At 39.0% G+C, this 22,491-nt stretch overlaps 1 protein-coding gene across 3 annotated transcripts in view; it reads left to right on the forward strand.

The window, feature by feature from the left end:
- Positions 1-22,491, forward strand: part of lmx1bb (LIM homeobox transcription factor 1, beta b) — a 58,303-nt gene that overhangs the window by 33,571 nt on the left and 2,241 nt on the right. For 2 of the 3 annotated variants that reach the window (XM_077601666.1, XM_077601663.1), the window contains exons 4-8: positions 15,562-15,794; positions 18,488-18,666; positions 20,005-20,082; positions 20,449-20,515; positions 22,147-22,308. In XM_077601666.1, coding sequence (XP_077457792.1) covers positions 15,562-15,794; positions 18,488-18,666; positions 20,005-20,082; positions 20,449-20,515; positions 22,147-22,308 — 719 coding nt within the window. The remainder of the gene's footprint in view (positions 1-15,561; positions 15,795-18,487; positions 18,667-20,004; positions 20,083-20,448; positions 20,516-22,146; positions 22,309-22,491) is intronic. The other variant, XM_077601665.1, reaches the window with a different exon arrangement.

Raw genomic sequence — 22,491 nt, forward strand, 5'->3', positions numbered from 1 at the left:
TTTATTGAGTACAAGTGTAACAAAATTGATGCGGTGGCGTGCAAGAACTGGGCAAAAGAATAACATAAGAGCATTGAAGTGATTAAATTTCATGTGCTGGAAGAAGAGTATAAAAAAATCGACTTTAGTTGTGGTAATTGAATGGACTGATATGAATATAACAAATGATCTCAACTTTTTAACGGAGAACCTAAAAAATACAATATAATATGATTGGAAATTGAACAAAAAACAACAATACATACTTTCTCCTTCTTACAAGTTGCTCCAAGTCAACCATTAGCTCATTCAGAACCCTTAAAACGGGAATTAGTGTTTTATCAACAAATATTTGAGGAATTTCAGTTATTCTTTCAAAAACTGCAACATGCAATATTTTGGTTGACATGTTTACTGTCGTTACATGTATTAGGGTTGTGCATTTTTTCCCAGACGAGACGTAATGATAAGAGAGAATATCCTTTCCATCTCTCAGACCAAAGACCCCTAGCCCCTGTAGGTGGTCTTAATAATGTGGCTGATACTCTTTAGTGAAACAGCAGGTTTTTGGTTTGCTGTGTGTGTGTATGCGAAGCGCTCTGTCTGTTTGACACATTCCAACACTGCAGCCTTTCTCCAAGGCTCCTAACTACCATTTGGTCACCACGGTTACAGCCATACATCCACCTCAGCTTTTCAGACATATTTGTTTGGCTAGTGTAGCTACGTTCGGACAAAAAAAAGCATGGCTTTTTAGAATAACACCTGCTAATCTCAGGATTTTGCGCTTTGAAGAGGATTACTGATCACAAATTCAAATATATTAATTGAATGCTAATCTGAATGTTAATCCCCAGCCCCTGGGTTTTCCAGCATTCTATCTATGTTTATTTTTCATTTTCTCTAGCTTATGCTTCCAAATGGCAACTTTCACTCTACGTAGTTTATTCCCCTGAGGCAATAATAGGATGCTTTTAGGAGTGCGTCATTAACTCATATTGATGGTTAAATGAGTCCATTTAGAATTGCATTTGATTGTATTTTTGAAAGTATCCAATTTTTAACGGAGGTATTTTTGAGCATTCTTAAAATTGGATATATATATATATATATATATATATATATATATATATATAACACAGATACAGTTTTCCTATATTTTTTTAATCTATTTGCCTATGTGATCATGTATTTTTTATGGATCTTTAAAGGAAAGGTCGTAGTAGGTTGATCTGTATTTTATTATATTTAATAAATGTAGTGAAATGAAAAATGAGAGGTTATTAAAAAAATCTGATTATTATTTATCTGTATATTCTATGAAACAGCCATAAATGTAGCGGATCATTTGCCACAAATAAAAAAATAAAAATAAAAGATAAAAAATAATAATTTAATTAAAAAAATAATAATATATATATATATATATATAGATGTATAGATTAAAATGTTGCAAAAATCAGACAAACAAGCAAAACCTCCAAAAATGTCATAGCAACTCAACTTCAAGTCAATCATAACATTTCTAAAAATAAAAAAACAACAATCCAATAATCAGTAAATGAATAAAAATAAAAAATCATTAAAAAAATAAAATATACTATATATTATATATATAATAAAAATAATTTTAAAATGTCTGCGATTTTTAAAAAAAAATTGGCATTATTCAATTATACAAATTGACATTGAGCCATATTACTGTATATATTGTAGTTGCTCACTTCTGAGATTAGGAGTTTGTGTAGAATGAAGGTCCGCACCATCCCAGCCATCCAACTCCCAATCTGGCGAACAGCATTGAATTCCCGCCCTCTCTTCGAACTAATTTTGCACTTAGGCCCAACCTCTACTAAGCAAACAGAGCTCTTCATAGAAGCTGTGTCATTCACCATGATCTCCAGATCATCCGGTCCCATTAAAACCTGCTCAAACACTCTATTTTCCGCCAATCCACCCGAGGAACAGAAGATTCCAAAGAAAGAAAAGAGTGGGAACGCATCGGGGCTTTCCGTAGCCTTCCCAGATTGTCCTCTATTCTTCTTTGATACCCGATTAATCCAGCATCTCCCAACCCTGGTAAACTCCTCAAGATGGACACGGCTTGCGTCGTGGTGGAAAGAGGTCAAGCTCCATTGGCCTCTACGCAGCACTGTGGAATTTTTCATTAGTGCACAGCTGGGTCACAAGTGGCTCCAAAGCCGTCTTAATATTGTGTAGACCCCCAGATTAGGAGTGAAGAAAAGAAGCCAAAGCGCGATGCTCTCCACCAGACCCCGTCTTTGCATATTTGCAGACTTGTGCTTTAGAACACCTCATATTACTGTTTGTTTTATTTCCTCTACCCACAACCTCCGGGTCAATAGTAATTATAAAGCCCTCCAATCCAAATGTTGTTTTTTAACCGTTCCGCCACTGAATCGGGAAGTTTATTTTCAACAGCAATATACATACCTGTCAATTTATACGTTCTTCCCATATTTTATACATTTTCCGATCAATTCAAATTGTGTACGCCAAGGGTGTCAAACTCGGGTTGGTTGGCGGGCCACATTAACGTCAACTCCATTTCATGTGGGCCGGACCATTTTAGATCTAATATCTAGATTTTTTTTTTTTATTGGATTAAAAGAACTGGATCAAAAGCCCTAAGTAGCAGACAACAGTAGCAGAGTAGAGCCCCTCGACTCCGTTGCTGGTAAGCGGCGACAGCTCTTCCATCTTATCCCATGATGGAATGGTTGGTCAGAAGTGTTGCTTCTTCTCCCAGGCTCTACTCCGGATCGTTTCGGTCACTGGTAGCAGACGAAAACGTCATTGTCGATTGCTAATATTGTCATATTTCAAGCATGATATGCGCCCCCGCATTCCCTTTCCACATAGTGTGTCAGCAAGCAATGTACCCCGACAATCAAGCTATTAGCGTCATACAGCGACATCTACAGAATCTTGAATTGAGTGCATACAAAAGTCAAGTCCACTTTGGGGAAAATTTTAGACTTTGAAGTGTGCCCTATGTGAGTAAATATGTGCCATGTTGCATTTGTACAGTTTATTATAGAATTGCAATCATTAATAAGGGGAGCAGTTGGCCAAGGTTGACAGGTAGGATCATATATACTGTATTTTTATTGCATGGGAAGCGATTACTTTTGACTTGGAATACAAGACACGAATTCTTAACGGTGGCGTCGTTAAGTTGAAATTCGTAAGCTTACATAATCGGGGTTCGTCATTGAGGCATTTTGGGTCATTATTTGTTTTTGTTTTTGTTGGGCAGCTTTGATATCAGATGGATAATAAATTCACTTTACGACTGGGTGATGTATGCCCGCTTTTAGTATTTGAGTACATGTGTTTAAAGATCCTACAGTGGGCAAAATACGAAACTCGTATAAGGTAGTCCATTTTAAGAGCACTGCGAAGTGGAATAGGAAAACAAACACGAGGATAAATCCACGCCTCTCTTGTGTTGTAAAGGCAGGATTTGAAGAAAGTTGCACAAGGGGGAACCGTGTTTCTGTGTGCAGTTATAGTCAGTTAGAGCTCTATAACATGTGATAGCCATTAACCTTATTGTAGCCATCACTCTTTGTACTCTCGCAGTTCTTTCAGAAGCTGCAATCGCTCCCAGTGGTTCGTCAAGCAGACCAAGCCCTCAATTGTTAGCTGATGCATATTAGTTTGGAATCAGAGGACAAAGAGAAAATACATTATGAATACATAAGTGATGTATTTGAGCAATGTATCTTGGTCATATCCTGTTCTGTGTTTCCATTATCGCTATTTTTATAGTATTGCAGAGTACTTTTTCAAATATTAGGTGCTGATTTTTTGCAAATTTTCCATATATTGTAGTTTAGAACATAGGTGTCAAAGTGGCGGCCCGGGGGCCAAATCTGGCCCACCGCCTCATTTTGTGTGGCCCGGGAAAGTCAATCATGAGTGGCGACTTTCTGTTTTAGGATCAAATTAAAATGAAGATTATAGATGCATAATATATTTCCTTATTTTCCCCCTTTTAAATCAATAATTTAACATTTTTAATCCATTTTTCTGTGTTTTTAGTTCAAAAATCATTTTGTAATATCTAAAAATTGTTTTATGTTTTCCACTTTAATATGGTAAATAATTAAAGAAAAATTTGGTTTCCTATTGAAATGAAAAACAAATGATTAAATTTTTTTTCCCTTACTAAGAAAAAACCCTCAAATAAACATTGTTTTTAATGTTGCTTTTAATCCAGTTCTTTTAATCCATTTATAATAATAAAAAATCTTAATATTATATCTAAAATGGTCGTTAATGCAGCCCGCGAACCAACCCGAGTCTGACACCCTTGGTTTAGAAGGCTTATAGATGTATTGGACTGGAAGATAATTAAACATATTCGCCAATTCAAAAATATCCAGTTTGAAAAGGTATGTTTATTATGCCAAGATTTGAACTATAGTGATGGAACAATGTGTAGGAGGGAAGGTAGAAGTTTTCAATCAATCTATCATGATGTAAAAATAAGGTAAGACAAGGATCGGGGAAAAAAAATAGTCAAAATAAAACGAAGGCTTGGGGAAAGATTTTCAAATCCAAAAGAGACTGAAGGGATAGCTGATTATAAAATGATTTTATTTGTATCGTAAAAAAGGACGGCAAACAATATTCATTTGTCCTCCTGCTTTTCATTAGATTTTCTTAACGACATTTCCAAAAACCTTCTAATAGTCCTGCCATAAAAAAGCATGAGCATAAAGCTAATGAAGATTGAAAATCTCCAAATCATGACGCCTTGAGTTCAAAGTTGCCAATAAAAATAGATTCTGCATCCTTTTACCATCGTTATTTCTAAACGGCCACTTAATTTCCGCGCTCCCGTTTATTCCAACGTAGTAACGGCGGCAACAACAACAAAGCTTCGACGCGACGTTGCTCCCATCTTACATCCTCGGGAACACCAGCTGTCCAAACAGCATCCCATGTGCCCGCCTGCCTGCTTGCTCTTGTATTTAGATGTGTACTTAGCCTCCTCCGCTGCCCACTACACTGTCCCTTTCACTCTGTTAGCTTTGTTCTACCTGTGTGGCTGGGAAGAAGGATTATTTCCACCCTAAGAAAAGCCACAGATCCCATTTTCTCCTCAGACTCATTAGCAGATAGACGTGAATGAGAAGCAGCCGCTCACTTGAGTTTGAGTTTGATTTATTTAAATAGGGGACAGCACATAATAATGAACATTTATGTTCATATTAATGAACATATACAGTGGTACCGCTACATACGAGCTTAATTCGTTACGGGACTGAGCTCGTATGTCGATCTACTCGTAACTCGAATGAACGTTTCCCATTGAAATGAACTAAAAACAAATTAATTTGTTTCAACCCTCTGAAAAAACACCATAAACACATAAACAGGATATTGGATTGGAAAAAATGTTTTTTTTTCTTCTAATTCGCCATCTATTAACAAAGTAACTCATAAGTAGTGGTTTAATAGTAATAAAATGTTTAATAGAACTAAAATTAGACGGATTTCGTGGAGGGTACAGAGAGGGACGGGGGACACTTTCCACGGCAACGCACTCGTAACTGAACAAACAAATTTAAATTAACTTGGATTAATATATATATATATATATATATATATATATATATATATATATGTGTGTGTGTATGTGTATATATATATATATATATATATATATATATATATATGTGTGTATATATATATATATATATATATATATATATATATATATATATATATATATGTGTGTGTATATATATATATATATATATATATATATATATATATGTGTGTATATATATATATATGTGTGTGTATATATATAGATATATAGATATATACACACACTCAAACATACGTTTAATGTAACTTTACACAAAACTGAATTCTAATTTTGTTTTACATTTTTATACCTTCTGGCCGGGTTAGCTGTTTGCCACGCCTCCACCCTCACGTTTGCTATCAATGGGCTGTTTGCTGTTGTATTCCCTTCAAAATATTCCGAAAATGATGCATACAAATTTCCTCACAATAGGATAACGAACGACCACTTTCCAACGAGAAGTAGTCTTGAATGAGCGATCGTGGGAGCTAACAGGCTAAGGAAGGAATAACAGCCTACCCACGTATTGATTGTGGGTAATGAAGTTTTATTCTGAGAAAGGGTGCCATTGGCTATCGGTGTTGTGTGCACGAGTATACTTCATTACCCAGAAATCCCTCCTTTTGCCCGCGCATGCACGTTGTGCGTTTTCTGGTCCATGTGTAGGAGAAACTCGTGTGAAGAAACCGTTCAGTGCTCATAGATATCTGTTATACACAAAAGAGATGCGGCAAAAAAGCCACCTGGCTTTCTCGCATCTCGAAATTTTTCTCGTATCTACAGCGAATTATTTGCTCAAAATGTTCCTCGTATCTCGAGCATCTCGTAGGTAGAGCTGCTCGTATGTAGAGGTACCACTGTATATGGAAATATGTAAGATTGTAGCCCAGGGCTAATTTCCATCTTTAGTTCCTTGTGTGGGTTGAAGATAAACGATGACACGTACTACACGTAGCACAGTCTTAGACAGCGTTGTGATCGCAATTTTGTTCGTCTAACAGCTAGGCTTTAAGATGATTGGCCAAGAGGTTCAGAGATGGAAGTTCAAATGCTAAATGCTATTGAGTTCCAGGTATGAAGAGAGTAGGTGCTTTGGCTGAAAGCACTTTTTTTGAAGGGAACTACACAGTCACCTCTAGAGCCAGCCCTTGTTAATGTGTTGTGATCGCAATTTTGTTCGTCTTACAGCCAGGCTTTAAGATGATTGGCCAAGAGGTTCAGAGTTCACATATGCTAATTGCTAATGAGTTTCAGGTATGAAGAGAGAAGGTGCTTTGGCTGAATGCACTCTTTTTGAAGGGAACTACACAGTCACCTATAGAGCCAGTCCTTGTTGATGTGTTGGAATTTTTTGGTACAAAATCTTGCAGTGGAGGCAGAGCTTTGTGTTGGAAGATTTTGTAAACTAAGTTCTGCATATTTAAGTATTGTTCCAGTTCAGGCAATTGTGTTTTTTTTTTTTTATATCTGACGGTGGTGTTGCGTTTTTTGGCTTTCTGTCCAATACTTTTAATGCTTGCTTATAAATGGTTTGAATTGGTTTTAGTGTTGTTTTGCAGGCCATTGACCAACTTGTTAGGCAGTAAGTCATGCGTGATATGATCATTGACGCAGCGTTTGTGTTTTCCAAAATGCCGCCGCGGCCTCCCGTGTAACATAATCGCGTGCACGCTAGACTCGCAGGGCGGGAGACACTTGGCATATTTAACCCGTGAAAGCCACCCGCATGTTTTAGGGCTTTGCGCAAGCCGAAATGCGCCGCCGCCAAAGTGACATCATTTGAATAATGAATGAAGGTTTAAGATTTCTTTGTGCAGCTGCGCCACGCGCAGATATCAGACGGCGACGTCTCAGGAGCCACGCATTCCTCCGTTCCAGAGCTCACGCTGCCGTCGAACGCGAGCGGCCATATTTATTTTCACACCGGCGGGCTTGTGGGATAGATGATCCTGGAAAACACTTAGCTCCGAGCTAACTGTCGACCGTGTGTTGTTACAGATTCGGTCGAGATCCGTCCAGTCGTTTTTTTTTCCCGAAATGTTCGCTTTCGAAATCGCCAGGCGCGTGCGCCGATGCTTTTGACACGTCGACGCTTTTTTGCCGGCCACTTCAAGCGCGGTGGGGTCGTCTCGGCGCTCCCCGGCGGGCCTCGCGGGCCCTCGCCGCTAGCATAACCCGGCGCTCGGAGCCGCGTGATGAAGAAGCGCCGTTGGGCCATTAACGGTGTGCACGTCTCTGGTTAATGTGTTTTACTTTTACCTGCTGGGAGTTTAATTAAAAAACAAAGAGCCTCAATTTAAAGGCCATTATTATGCTAATGTGGTAAGCACGGGATGGTGATTAAGCAGCTTTTAGACCTGACTGGAGCTTGCCCAAGGGAGCAGGAGGATGGCACTTTTTATTTGGCTTCATTACTCTCCATGAATGTAAAGTCCAAAGAGAAATGCGGATCATCGAAAACAACGATGGGTGCTTTGCTTTTATATGCATACTATATATAGATGTACATTTATTTTTAAGAAAGCAGTTTTATTAATAAACGTGAGCCACTCTACTGAACACTGAGGTTTTCGCATCTGGTCAAAAACGACGCTCTTAAATATGAACCGGGTGTTTTTTGGCAAAGTATTTTTGCAAATATTTTCAAAATGATTGACCTTAGATGCTTTTAACTCAAAGTTTGTATAGAGGAGTTGAAGAGATGCAGTTGAGAATGACACCAAAGTTGCATGATTTTTGAGCAGATTCAACAAGGTGTTCGATATTACTTGTAAACATGGAGTCAGTTTTCCCTAAATGACCAAATCAAGGGTAAAAAATCATTAATTTGATTGATAAAAAGATACATTTAAGTAAGAAATGTGATTATTTTGATCGTTCTGAACGGGAAAGTATCTTAACAGCTCCACAAAAGCATTAAAACAAAAGCTAAATTTTCCATTTCTGGGTGTCTGGTTTAGGTGTGATGACTGTAGAATTTTATTTTTTTAAGTACAAATGTCTCTTGAAATCTAACTTTTTACCTCCTTTCTATCATCCAAAAAATTGTTTGTATTAATCAAATTCAGTTTGGGATTTTAAAATGTCTGGGTTGACTATTGCACATAACATGGTCACTTTAAGAGTTAAAAGAATATTTTTAATCTTAATTCTGGCATCTTGGAATCCAATTTTTTTACTTTAAGTGAAATTTACCCACATTTCTTATTTAAGAACAAAAAACAGTCCATTCTTTTGCCGCGTTTGCAAGGCAAATGACTTTTTAAGGCAAAAAATGACACTTTTCTGGTGTCCTCATATTATGACTGAAATCGAAGAGGTTTTTCAAATATTCGTGTATTCCAAAATCGCAAAATAGTGCATCTTCTGACCGACCAATAGCGTGTCACCCGTCCTGTCGCGATCCATTCTTCTGACCCGTCACCCCATCGTCACGTCACACCCTATCCTGATTGGCGTGGCCGCAGGTTGCCTAGCCAAAACAATCTCCAAAAGTAATAGTTTACAGCTGTTGCCGGGATAATCCTCATCCCCTCAGGCTCGGATGAGAGTGGCTGACACAAGAGGCCAAGGCGTACTCTTCCCGAAAAGCCTTCTGGTATTTTTTCGGAGTACCGCTCAGTAAAATCGCGTCGCTCGCACGTGTTGCTCAACGTAGCATGACGAAAAACCAACCTAAACCGGCTTCCTCGTCGACGCCCAACGTTTTCCCCCTTCTTCCGTCCCTGAACTTCTCACGTTCCGATCCTCCTGATGCTTATCGCTGCAGCAGAAGCATTAAATGTAATGTCTGTAGAAGGCAAATCATTGGCAACATGTGGTGAGAGCTTAAGATGTTGTCACACTTTAAGTTGCCTATAATCTGTTCAAAGGGAGAGCACATAGTTCTCCAGAGTGCCTGTAAAAAAGGGGAGAAGAATAAGAATGGAAAGAAAAAAATGCTGAAGTCTCTCAGCTGCACTTGGCCAGCCTGAAGTGTTCATCAGACAAAATAAGTGCCGCTCCCCCGACGACCTCGCCTTCCATATAAGACTTTTCTCCCGGTTGCATCTTTTTATATTTACTAAAAACGGCCACTCGGCGACCGGCGCGATCGTCTGTCAGAGTCGATGAACCCAATCGAGGACGAGTCGAGAAAGAGCAGACGAGGGATTACAGGTATGTTGACACAGGATTAAAAAGAAGGACGTGATGAGTCCTCCGGGAGCCAGACATGTGCTGAGATAGGGCCTTTTTTCTTTCATTTAGGAGTCCGGCGAGAGGCCTGGGTAAATATTGACAGCTCTCTGCTTGAGATGCGGCCATTGATCCGCAGAGTAGGCGCTCATCCCTTGATCCGTGCGCTCAGGTGTGGGAGGAGGAAAGCCAAAGGCGGGATGGGAATTGACGCTGGTGGTCCTAGCTGGGACAGTGGGAGTCGCATTTCATGGGGTTGGCGGAGAGCAAGGGGTGTCAAACTAAATTTGCTTGCGAGGCACCTTGGAGGGAGAGTTTTATTCGGAGGGATGCTATGTCTGACAAATGAGTTGTCAGGGTTAATGAATTCAAAGCTTTTCTGATGGTTGGTAGATCAGTAAAATGTATCCAATTCCTTTTTTGAGCCGCTAAACGGCAAATATTTTTTTTATCAATGAAAAAAATAGAATGGGAAACAGGGAATATTCCATTTTGTTTCCTTTTTAAATTTTGGCATTTTAGAAAAGTTGTGTTTTTATTTTAAAAAAGGGTTGTTTGCTCTTTTTCTAAAAAAATGGAATAAAAGTATAAATATTCTCTATACATCTTTAATCATCATTTGAATATAGCATGAAACGTGAAGTTAACTCATGTGATTTACTTTCGACAGCCACACAAAGTGATGTAGCGGGTCAGATCTGGCCCACAGGCCGCCACTTTGACACCGGTGGCATAGAGTCTGTCAATGACGCAATGACCACATTTCGGAAGCTCGTTTTCCAAAGAAGCAATCCATCATTATTTTACCTTAGACACAGGGGTGTCAAACTCATTTTTTTGTCGCAGGCCACATGGTAGTTTCGATTACATCCGTAGGGCCATTATGTCTTCCAACTAGGCTGCCAAAATTAATCAAGTAATAAATTGACAGCTTTCTCCATCGTGCTAATCGATAGATCATTTTTGGACATTCAAATGAGTACAATTTTTTGCAATTATTGATTTAAAATGAGGAAACACAGGAAATAAACTACAATCTTCATTTGAATTTCATCATCAAACAGAAAGTTGGCACTCATCATTTACTTTCTCGGGCCACACAAAATGATGCGGTGGGCCACATTTGGCCCACGGGCCGCCACTTTGACACCTGTGCCTTAGAGTATGCTAACCAAAAATTTGAATGATTCGTCACAAGCAATAAACCTCCATAGTTGGTAACCAATTTGAACTAATGTCTCATTACGTTAGGACAGGGAAAACGATCCAAAATGGCCGCTTTGGGTCCTCATTTTTATTTTATTCCAACCAATCCAGAACAAAAAGTTTAACCAATGCACTTTCTCCTAAAACAAGCAACGCCTGACCGATTGCACTCGTAAAACACCAGATTTGTTGAAAAGATGCGGTCTTGTTGCATTGGAATGAAATCTGGCCATTTGGAACCCACTACATTAAGGCTACTGTCTTCTTTTTGTGAAAAGGAGACATCCTGGTCCAGATTTGATCTTTTGTAACGTTACCACAGCCCTGCCTTTTGTGGACGTGAACTCATTTTTGTTTTAAAAACATCTACATTTCCCATTTCTGGGTGTCTGGTTTAAGTGTGATGACTGTAGAATTATATTTTTTTAAGTATAAATGTCTCTTGAAATCAAATTGTTTACCTCCTTTATATCATCCAAAAAATTGTTTGTATTAACCAAATTCAGTTTGGGATTTTGAAATGTCAGGGTTGACTATTGCACATAACATGGTCACTTTAAGAGTTTAAAGAATTGTATCATTATCTTAATTCAGGCCTCTTGGAATCCAAATTTTCTGCTAAAACAAGCAACGCCTGACCGATTGCATTCGTAAAACACCAGATTTGGCGAAAAGATGCGGTCCTGTTGCATTGGAATGAAATCCGGCCCTTTTGGAGACCACTGCATTAAGGCTACTGTCTTCATTTTGTGAAAAGGAGACATCCTGGTCCAGATTTGATCTTTTGTAACGTTACCACAGCCCTGCCTTTTGTGGACGTGAACTCATTTTTGTTTTTAAATTTTTCGACGTCCTTTCCAATGCCTCCCGCTGGCGTGTTGGCCCAGTGTCCCCGGACCTCAAACCACTAATCAGGTAATGTTGTGGAGGTTGAATGGCATGCCTCCCCCTGGTCAACCCTCACTGCTCACACAGCGGTGTTGTTTTAAAGAGCATTCTTTAGCAGCTGAACTTGGAAAGGTATTAAAGTGGGATTAGGCTCCTCCACAATCCACCGCTTGTGTCATTCAGGGAGTTTGTGTTCCCCTCTCCCCACCGCCGCCTCCCCACTCCTCTTCTGTTTGATTGTGGCGAGCCGCAGGAGTGGGCCTGACTGTGCCTTTCAAAGGAGAGGGGTAGGGTTAAATCCCTAGTCCAGTGCTCCCTGCTAATTCTCCTTGTTCCATAGAGAAGGATTTACTTCTGCTGCCAGCTTCTCAAAGGCCCTCTCTGGCCATCCGAAAAGTCGCCGTGGCCTTCCTGTGGAGGTGTGGTTGCCATAGAAGGGGGCGTCACGCATGGCTATTCCATCTGAACCCCGCAGAGAATTGGGAGCAGGGGCTGAAAACAGGCAGAAAGTCCGGATTAGAGGGCAGGACAAAGCAGGACAGGAAGATTCCAGAAGGGACAAATAGGAATTACAGCAGCAAAAATAATGCAAAGTGACAGAGAGGGGAAATAGAAAAATAATGGCTTACAAGATTAGACTCGGTGCACGGAAGAGAAGAAAAGAGAAGGGTCTGAATGAGAATGTTTTCATCTAGATGAGAAGATTTGAGAGAGAGCGCCCCACTCCTGGACGTATCAAAACTGGGCTAACAAGTCATTTCCTCAACTTTTTGCTCTCTTTCTTGGCCTAAGCCGGCGATCATTAGCTAAACATTCGAGCTGGGAACTCGTTCTTGACAGATTCATCACTTCTTTCCACTGATCCCAGCATGTAACACTCCTAATCCTCCTAAAAATGGGAAACTAGTCCCGCAATATTCACTTTTTATCGGCCTGAGATCACGCTTGCTTTACCTTTTTCTTCCATGAAAAATCTTACTTTGTGTTTATTTTCATCTAAAAAGCAACAGTTGGGTTTTGTTTAGAATTGATCCCTCTTGGCAGGACACTTGCTTGTGTCAGAATTGTGCCAAGGTTTTTTTTTTCATGGGCTTATTCTTGAAGTTTTTCCATCGTTGAATCATAATCTTCTTAATTTACTGCAATAAATGAAGATTAAATGTGTTTTTTTTTTCAATTCTTGCCAGGTCTAGGAAAAGAATAATGTATAAATAAATTTGCAGTGACAAATAGTAAAGGTGTTTATGTAGATTGCATTTAATTAAAAGAATCAAGAAATCTAAATATGTCAACTAACGCTGTTGATTAATAGTGATGCAATCATTGGAGAAAAGATGCATATTCTACACGTCAAAGTGGCGGCCTGGGGGCCAAATCTGGCCCGCCGCATCATTTTGTGTGGCCCAGGAAAGTAAATCATGAGTGCCGACTTTCTGTTTTAGTATCAAATTAAAATGAAGAGTATAGATGTATATTAAATTTCCTGATTTTCCCCCTTTTAAATCAATAATTGTAATTTTTTAATCCATTTTTTCTGTGTTTTTAGTTCAAAAATCATTTTGTAAAATCTAAAAATATATTTTAAAAAAAGCTAAAATAAACATTGTTATAGATCTATAAAAAGATGAATATTCAGGGATTTAATCCAGTTCTTTTAATCCATTTATAATAAAAAAAAATCTAAATATTATATCTAAAATGGTCCGGCCCACGTGAAATCAAGTTGACGTTAAAGCGGCCCGCGAACCAACCCGAGTCTGACACCCTTGTTCTACACACAACAATAGAAACCACACTTTTTTTGGTCTAGCAAGCATACAGCTGCCGGTAGCCGCTCATACACGTGTTAACATAGACAAACACACTCGCCCTATCAGCACTCCATCAGCACCTAGAACAAAAATTAGCATAAGAAAAGCCTGCCTCCTCTCATATTTACACATTATATTCATCACCATCGCTCATCCCTGCCCCGAAACAGTCGATGATGTTAAATAGTGCTCTCGTTGCCTTCCTGCATCGCACAATGAAATTGATGTTCACCGCAAATAGATAGATAGGCGGTTGCCAGCTGTCTTTCCTGACCACGGCAAACAAAGAAGCCGCTAATAAATCCAGCTTTACGGCTGGACGACGTCAACCGCGCTCTCGGCCTTCCCGCTTCGTTTTATGTGGCTTCTTCCCGAACGGGCCAGCGCCAATTAAATGACTTACGTTGACTAATAAAACAATGTAAACATCTTGCGAAATGACCACAAAGGATGATAAAGGTATTGGGGTGATTGTGGTAGCATGATGTCGGATCGTTAGAGGAGATGTGGCAGTCCGTGAGTCATGGATTCTCGGATGCTATCTGTCGCGTTTTGAATTTTGCGGATAGGAAATCTAATGGATAAATCTTGATCGCCATCTTGTTAGATTCTGGGTTATTACTCTTTGCCGTCTTGTAACGTTCATCAGGTGTTTGGATGACCATGAGTTTGCTTGTTCACAGGAACATCATGTCTGTTAAGGTTAGTTGGTTGGTTTGTTTGATTTTCACCACTTGTGTCAGGTGTGTGTACTTTGTAATCAACCTTTGTCTGTTTATTTAAATCCTGTGTGATTGTTAGTCTTTGTCGGATTGTCTACCTTGTTTGATTCATGCCAAGTTTCCATGCCAAGTTCCTCGTTACCCCATGGCTTCCACGTCAGGTTTGATTTTGTTATTTGATGCCAAGTCCTTGTTATTTTCTGAAGATTCCTGCCCTTAAGCAATTACGATTTTTTTGGTGTAGAGCTCTCCGTTCCACCCTCGACGTCAAGTTGGAGACGTAACAATGTCTACAGAACACACCATCCACAGGCCTATTTTAAGCAAAGTTTCAGACAGACAACAATCACATTCAGTCATTTTTAACACTGCTTGTCCTTATCAAGGTCGCAACAACAATCAACAGAATTTTAGTTGAATAGGTTGGGTAACTCCTTCATCTTACCGTATTTTGCTGTTTAATATACCCGGGTATATTATATAATTTTTGCTTTTTTGAGCCTCCCGTTTGTGTGCCATTTAATATACCCCTGCCGTATATATAGTATATTTAATATACTTGGGTATATTAAACGGCAAGTCAGCTTTTTTGGCAAGATTTGTATGTGTTCATGGGGGCATAATTATAGATACTTAAGTTCATTAAAATTCCAAGTCAGACTTTATTCAGCAGTAAGTAGTTTTAACCTGAGCAGTAAGTAGTTTTAGTCTGCAAAACGTTGATGTACCCCGTCACGGCATAAAGAGTGCGTAGTGCATCATACCTTCCCGTTTGTGCACCATTTAATATACCGGGTATATTAAATGGGGGGGTATATTAAACAGCAAAATACGGTAATGATAAACATAATGCATTGGCATTTTTACTTGTTTTCCAGTATCGTTTTTAAAATGGTGTCTGCCCAAATATCAAGTAGAAAGACTGAAATGCTAACCAAGCAACATTTCCCATAAAGCCCAAAGCATGATATGAGCAAAAAAGGTGATTTCGCGCCGCCAACCTTTGGGTTTTTTGTGGGAACCAAACAGGACAAGGATGAATACACCCCGAGCCATGGACACGAAATGAACCCAAACTCTAACACCTTGTACCTTTTCTCCACAATGTTTAGCGGTTTTTTTGAATTGAAAATGTCCTTTTCTTGATCCACAGGTTGTTTGCAACCAAGTGCAGCGGGTGCTTGGAGAAAATTGCCTCGACAGAGTTTGTGATGCGAGCTCTGGAGTGCGTCTATCACCTGAACTGCTTCTGCTGCTGCGTGTGCGACCGCCAGTTGAGAAAAGGTGACGAGTTTGTCTTGAAGGAAGGTCAGCTGCTGTGCAAGGTCGACTACGAGAGGGAGAAGGACTTGCTCAGCTCGGTCAGCCCGGATGACTCAGATTCAGGTGAGTTGCGTGCGTCCTCTCGCAGCAGGGTGAGAACAGCACCCCGTTGCGATCATCAGATCACACCGAGGCGTTGGCTTTTGTGCGTGCCGTTCCTTTGACAGCCAATCCCGAGGTCTAACTTGGGCCAAGTCGCCTTTGCTTGCTAAACGCCCACCGGCCGCAACGTGAGCTATAGTCAAACATCTAGAGCCGTAAATTGCAATGTGAAAGAGATTGGCGTGTTACTTCAGTGCTGGTGGTTTTGAGTTGTCCTTTTAAAGTGATCATTTGAAAGTCAAACCGCACTGGCGGTATTTTTTTTTTTAATGTATAAATGAGAGCGTGAATCCTGTGGGCATCTGAAAAAATTAACCCTCTCAAAAAAGTTGTAAGGACTATATCTGATTTAATTTGGTCCATTGGAGCTGCCAAACAAAAAAATCGTATTTTGTAGTAAGAATTTGCAGATTTTGTGACCCTTTTTTCTTGTGTAAAAAATTAAGCTCAACATTATCTAATGCTTATCAAATAGTTTGCTTCTTTCAATAGTAATAGAAATTTTAAAAAAAACACGAACAGCAAATTAACTATTACTCACATTTTGGTTATAGCTAACACACGTCTAGGCTGCTTAAAATGCTACTTTCAAAATAATTGAAGGTTTTGATGACGTGCAAAATGCAAAACTTATTTAAAACATGACGTTGCGTTTCGAAATGAATCATCACGATGATTAAAAATGGCCAGCCCAAAACGGAAACTTTCAACATTTTAATTTTTGTTCATGTACTAAGTTGCTGAAAAAAAAACATTGCTTGATTTATTTATTTTGTTATTCCTCATTTTTATACAAAATGCATATTTAGTAGTTTGGAAAAGACTTTGATACAAAATGCATATTTAGTAGTTTGGAAAAGACTAGCTTAGTAAACTACGGAAGATTTGTAGTATTTGCCATCTCTGTTATTACCTTCAGCTTTTAAATACTGATTTAAAAAAATGTGTGTGAAAGAGACAGAAAGCATGCTTTTATCCCTAAACAGCTGCAATTTAACACACATCATTCTCCGTGAAAGCTTCCAATATTACACAAGCTGTTGTTTTTGTAGCATTCAAATTCAAACAGAGCGCAAGTTTATGATACAGTAGGAAGTAGATCCAAGCCTCTCTGCTGTAAAGCCTCTCCTTGCGTGGGCAGTTTTGTGGTGCTGGAAAGAATTAAATCACTGTATCACGGTGAGTGACAGAAGGATTTGGGGCCTTCCTGCAGAGAGCCGCCATCTCGACTCTTATCAGCTGGAGTGTTCCTCGCCTATAGCCTCCACACACAATGAGGCATCTCGCCAAGTCTCACTGTTCACTACCATCTGGCTCACATTTAAACGTGCACAAAAGCGGGGGAATTTGTCAAATACATCTGTGCCTATGTCCACTTTTGTCAACTTGTGGGAATATTTGCTCGGTCTCATCCTCGTACGCTCACGGCCCAGCGTGTCGGAAGCCCTATTGTGCATGACTCCAAGTTGCAAGATGGAGACATGAACAGAGGTTAACCTTAGGATGGGGGAGCCAGAATATATATTTGCTATTGACAAATGTAGTTAAGAGGCTCAGACATCACGTGTGCTTCTCGGGAAGAATATTTATTCCATTCCTGTCAACCTCGGTCAATCGCTCACCTTATTAATGATTGCAATTCCCCTTAAGTGATAATAAATCGTACAAATATACATATTTACTCATGTAGGGTGCACTTAAAAGTGTAATATTTTCCCCAATGTGAACGGGGCGCCCAATAAGTCGGTGCGCCTTGTGTATGCACTAAATTCAACATTTTGTAGGTGGCGCTGTATGACGCTGATAGCTTGACTGTCTGGGTACATTGCTTGCTGACATGCTATATTTATATAATGAAGGGGTGGAAGTGTCTTACAAAAAAATTACCTTTTTTTTTTTTTAAACTCAAACTCCTATAACACTATCATTTTGTTCGCCCAAAAATAAATAAATAAAACTGACATAAATGAAAATCACATACCTGTCAACTTATACGTTTTTTCCATATTTTATACTTTTTTTTTCCCCCGTACAAAAATTGTTATACGGTGTACACACTTTGAAATGATAAAAAAAATGTATATAATATGGAAAAAACGTATACGTTGACAGGTATGTGATTCTCATTTAGGTCAGTTTTATTTATTTAGTTTTTGGGGAATAAAATGATACAGTGTTCTAAGAATTTCAGTTTCTTTTGGGCCAAATGTCCTGTTGTGGTTGACTAGAAAATGTGTTTTAAAGGTTTTTCTATTTCTTCGTGGAAGATGAATTGCCCATATGTTTTATTTAGCATTGCCTTTCTTACCCTTAACATCGTATTCTTATCAGAGATTGATTTTGTGCAAACCAGCTAAAGCTGAGCACAATATGTTAGAAGTGACACAGTGTCCACTTTAGTGACAAATGGACATACTTTACGTTGCGTTCCAAGCACGTGCTGGAGATTCGGAGTGCAATCACGCATATGGCAGTTTTCCTCTGAAACTAATTGATAACACCATATTCAAAACACATGTCTCTCCTTTTGATTATGCATTTGTGCTGTGTGAATCTTCCTGGAAGAGAAAAGAACAAAACTGGATTCATCAGTCGACCGTCACGGACAAAATGGGTGGAGTTAGTTCAAACACATACTTTTTTTTTTTTTGCAGAAAAAAGCGAAGATGAGGAGTTGGACATTAAGCCCGATAAAGGAAGCATAGGAGGCCAAGGCAAAGGGGATGACAGCAAGGATCCCAGGAGACCCAAAAGACCCCGGACCATTTTGACCACTCAGCAGAGACGAGCCTTTAAGGCCTCTTTTGAGGTGTCCTCAAAACCTTGCAGGAAGGTGTGTATCAGTCTTTCATAAGCAATTCGGACATGTGGGATGATTACTTTAGAACAAGGGTGTCAGACTCGGGTTGGTTCGCGGGCCACTTTAACGTCAACTCGATTTCATGTGGGCCGGACCATTTTAGATATAATATTTAGATTTTTTTTATTTTATAAATGGATTAAAAGAACTGGATTAAAGGCCCTGAATATTCAGTTTTTTTATAGATCTAAAACAATGTTTATTTTAGCTTTTTATATATTTTTAGATTTTACAAAATGATTGTTGAACTAAAAACAAAGAAAATATGGATTAAAAAAATTGCAATTATCGATTTAAAAGGGGGAAATCAGGAGATTTAATATACATCTATACTCTTCATTTTAATTTGATCCTAAAACAGAAAGTCGGCACTCATGATTTACTTTCCCGGGCCACACAAAATGATGCGGCGGGCCAGATTTGGTCCCCGGGCCGCCACTTTGACACCTGTGCTTCAGACAATGTCTGTGCTAAAATACATAGCCACATTTCAGCATTTTCAGGGCCTAAAAAGTATGGCTTGACATTTCTAAGTCTAAATAATGAACACTATTAATGACTATCAAATGAATAATGAGACTCCTTACTATAAGAAAAAGGTTTAGATTTACCTCATATTTTTCATGAACCGTCACCACAACATAAGTTGGTTCTAATCAATTTTGCATTTTATGGCAACAAATAGAGATTAAAAGGTTTTTTGAAGTTAGATTAGATTAAATTTTATCTAATCTAATCATTATTTTTGGTTTTATGAAACCACAAACTTTTGATCAGTTCTAAAGATATCTACGATAAAACCCCAAAAGTAAAAAAATATATAATATATAGGTATATAAAGAGGATGGAAATGTCAAAATTGGCAAATTTGAAAACGATTTTATATTTTGAACCAAGTTTTTAATGTCAAATTTCTAGAGTTGCGCTATTTTCCCCGAAAATGCTGCTTTGCTGCTGTCCAGTGGCCATCGTTGATTATTTCTATACTTTCCCATTTAATAGGGAATGAACAAAAACCTCCCTCAACCATCCACATTTGAAAACATCAGACTTTTACATGGGCTGAAAGAAAGAAAATAAATAAATAGAGTTTTGAGATTTTGAAAAGTGTGTTCAAGCCGCTATTATAAATGCACTTTACGGGTCCCCAAACACATTGAAAGTGGCAGCTGACCAGCAGCAATAAGTTTAAAAAGCATCATTGTAAGGTTCTCTAAAACCAAATTAATGTTACAACACGTCTGTATTCAACCATGATGGTGTCATGGGTATTTTTATGTTACTCACGATGCGGTAACGTGCCGTCTTCAGGTGAGAGAGACGTTGGCCGCGGAGACGGGGCTCAGCGTTCGGGTGGTCCAAGTGTGGTTCCAGAACCAGAGAGCCAAGGTGGGAGAAACCAAGTCATTTGTGTAAACAGCCCTTTTTTAACCTTGAATTTACACATAGAGCCCAGAAAATAAATCACCCAAACTGTGTATTCAAGTTATCACTACATTCCTTCCACGAATGCAAAAAAAAGGGAAGAAATATCACTTGAACTTGCAAATCTAGCACACTGATGCACTAAATGTCGACGCCCTCCCTCGGGCTGATAAGTATCTGGTGAAAGTCTTTGATTCTTGACAATGAAATGCACTCCGATGCAGATTTGATGCAGTTCAAATCAGGGTGAAGAGCACGAAGCTGCCTTTGTAAATTAAAGACTGCCTGTTAGTTCGGGGAGTTCCTCACAACTTTGACTCTTTGGTTTAGATGAAGAAGTTGGCCAGAAGACAGCAGCAACAACAAGAACAGCAAAATTCCCAGAGACTTGGGCAAGGTAAAGAATTTACTAAGTACACACGAAATCTTTCAAACCCAAGAACTGCATTTCTATACTTTTGTCTATAACATACTATATTTGAGACGTCGAGAAAACATACGGTATTGTTTGTTATAAATAAAAAAATATTTTACTCCGTCCCGTCAGTAGTTAATAATAAATAGTTCACAAAAACTCATTTTCATGCATGTACTAGTAATATTTGTCGTTATAATCGTACTATTGCGGTTAGCGCGCCGGCCTAACAGTTCTGAGATCGAGGGTTCAATCCCAGGTTCAGACCTTCCTGTTTGAGTTGCATGTTCTCCTTGGCTTGCGTAGGTTTTCCCTGGGTATTCTGGTTTTCTACCACATCCCCAAAATAGGCAGGATTGGCTGGTTGAGCACTCTAAATTCGCCCTCGGTATGATTGGGTTGTCCGTCAACTTGTGCCCTACGATTGGTTGGTTCTGCCTGTTGCCTGGGATGGGCTCCAGAACCCCCGCGACCCTTGTGAAGATAGAGATGGACGGTACAGAATACGAATGAATATGTAAGACTGGGGGCCAAAAATGGAACTGCAAAAAGGCTCAAAATAGGGCATCTGTTATAAACAAATTAAAAACAATTGCAAATGAAAAGAGCTGTGTATTGACTTTTAAAATAGGACAATATCAGTTTAACCATTTAGAACTATTTCCAAAAAATGTCTGTAGAAATGTTAGGGCCATTTAATGAATAATTGAAATGCAAATCTTACATAATGCGCCATAACAAAACAAGTCACATTACACTACGCACAATACACGATAAGATAATGTGTTTCTGATGAAGAAAGAGATGCCTAAATATTTGCTTCCCTTGAAATTTTCCATTTGAGTCATACAGATATGACAGTGATATTACATGACGGGTGTGTTTTACGTGAACATAAAGCCTTGATGAGCATATAAAAGCCAAGCAATAACGTAGCACTAAAATATAATTGAAACACTGAATCTAAAAATGATCCAGTTTTTTTGCACACTTCCAACAATTATTCTAGATTAACAAAAAACGTGATAACGTGGGTTAAACACACAACAAAAGTTCATGTCAAATGGATAGCAATTAATTAGCCTGAGTGGAGTTTCTTCATGTCGCTTTGACAAGAACAGTGTTGGTAAAAAAAAAAAGAAAAAAAATTGGCTATAGGATCTAAAGTGAGTGCGTTTGAGGACGTTTCCTAGGTAACACTAACAAAGGAATCCTAGCCATTGAGGTATGTTGCTATTGTAAAAGGACTGCACTTAACTTTTCCTTGGAGTGTGCACACTTAAATGATCAAATAAATTGCCTCAAAATCGGACTCTCGAATATAAATATACTACATATGGAAGTATATACCAACATCTGAATGCACATTTTTCCACAACCAGCTTTAATAAAATATCGACTCAAGCCATAGCTATATCAGCCCTCATTACAATAAATAACTTTTCATCGATTGAAATTTTTAGAAGAAAAAAAATCATTCCGGCCGGCACAGTAGGCTCCAAAGAAATGAATTTTGAATCAATCAATCAATACAGTATAGCTGTTCCAGCCTATCTAAATGTCCGCCAGTGATATTATGAAACTGTCCCTCATTTGAGCTCACTTTCTTGCAGAAGTAATGTCAAATCGAATGGAGGGCATGATGAGCTCCTTCACCCCTCTGCCTCCACCGCAACAGCAGCTGGTTGCCATGGATCAGAATGGCTACAGCACAGACCCCTTCCAACAGGGACTCACTCCTCCGCAGATGCCCGGAGACCACATGAACCCATATGGTGAGCATCATCCAGTAACTCGATAACCCCTCTTGATGTCGCCCCTCCTTGATCAATCAAACCCGCCCTTGTTATTACAAAAGCATTCACATACAGCATTGGTAAAATACCATCCTCCAGGGGTGTCCAAATTCCGGCCCAATGTCCAGTTGTTGTTGTGCAGCAGCAAATGATTAAAAAAAA

The sequence above is a fragment of the Stigmatopora argus genome, chromosome 5 (assembly GCF_051989625.1).
Source record: "Stigmatopora argus isolate UIUO_Sarg chromosome 5, RoL_Sarg_1.0, whole genome shotgun sequence".
In the NCBI taxonomy this organism is placed as follows: domain Eukaryota; kingdom Metazoa; phylum Chordata; class Actinopteri; order Syngnathiformes; family Syngnathidae; genus Stigmatopora; species Stigmatopora argus.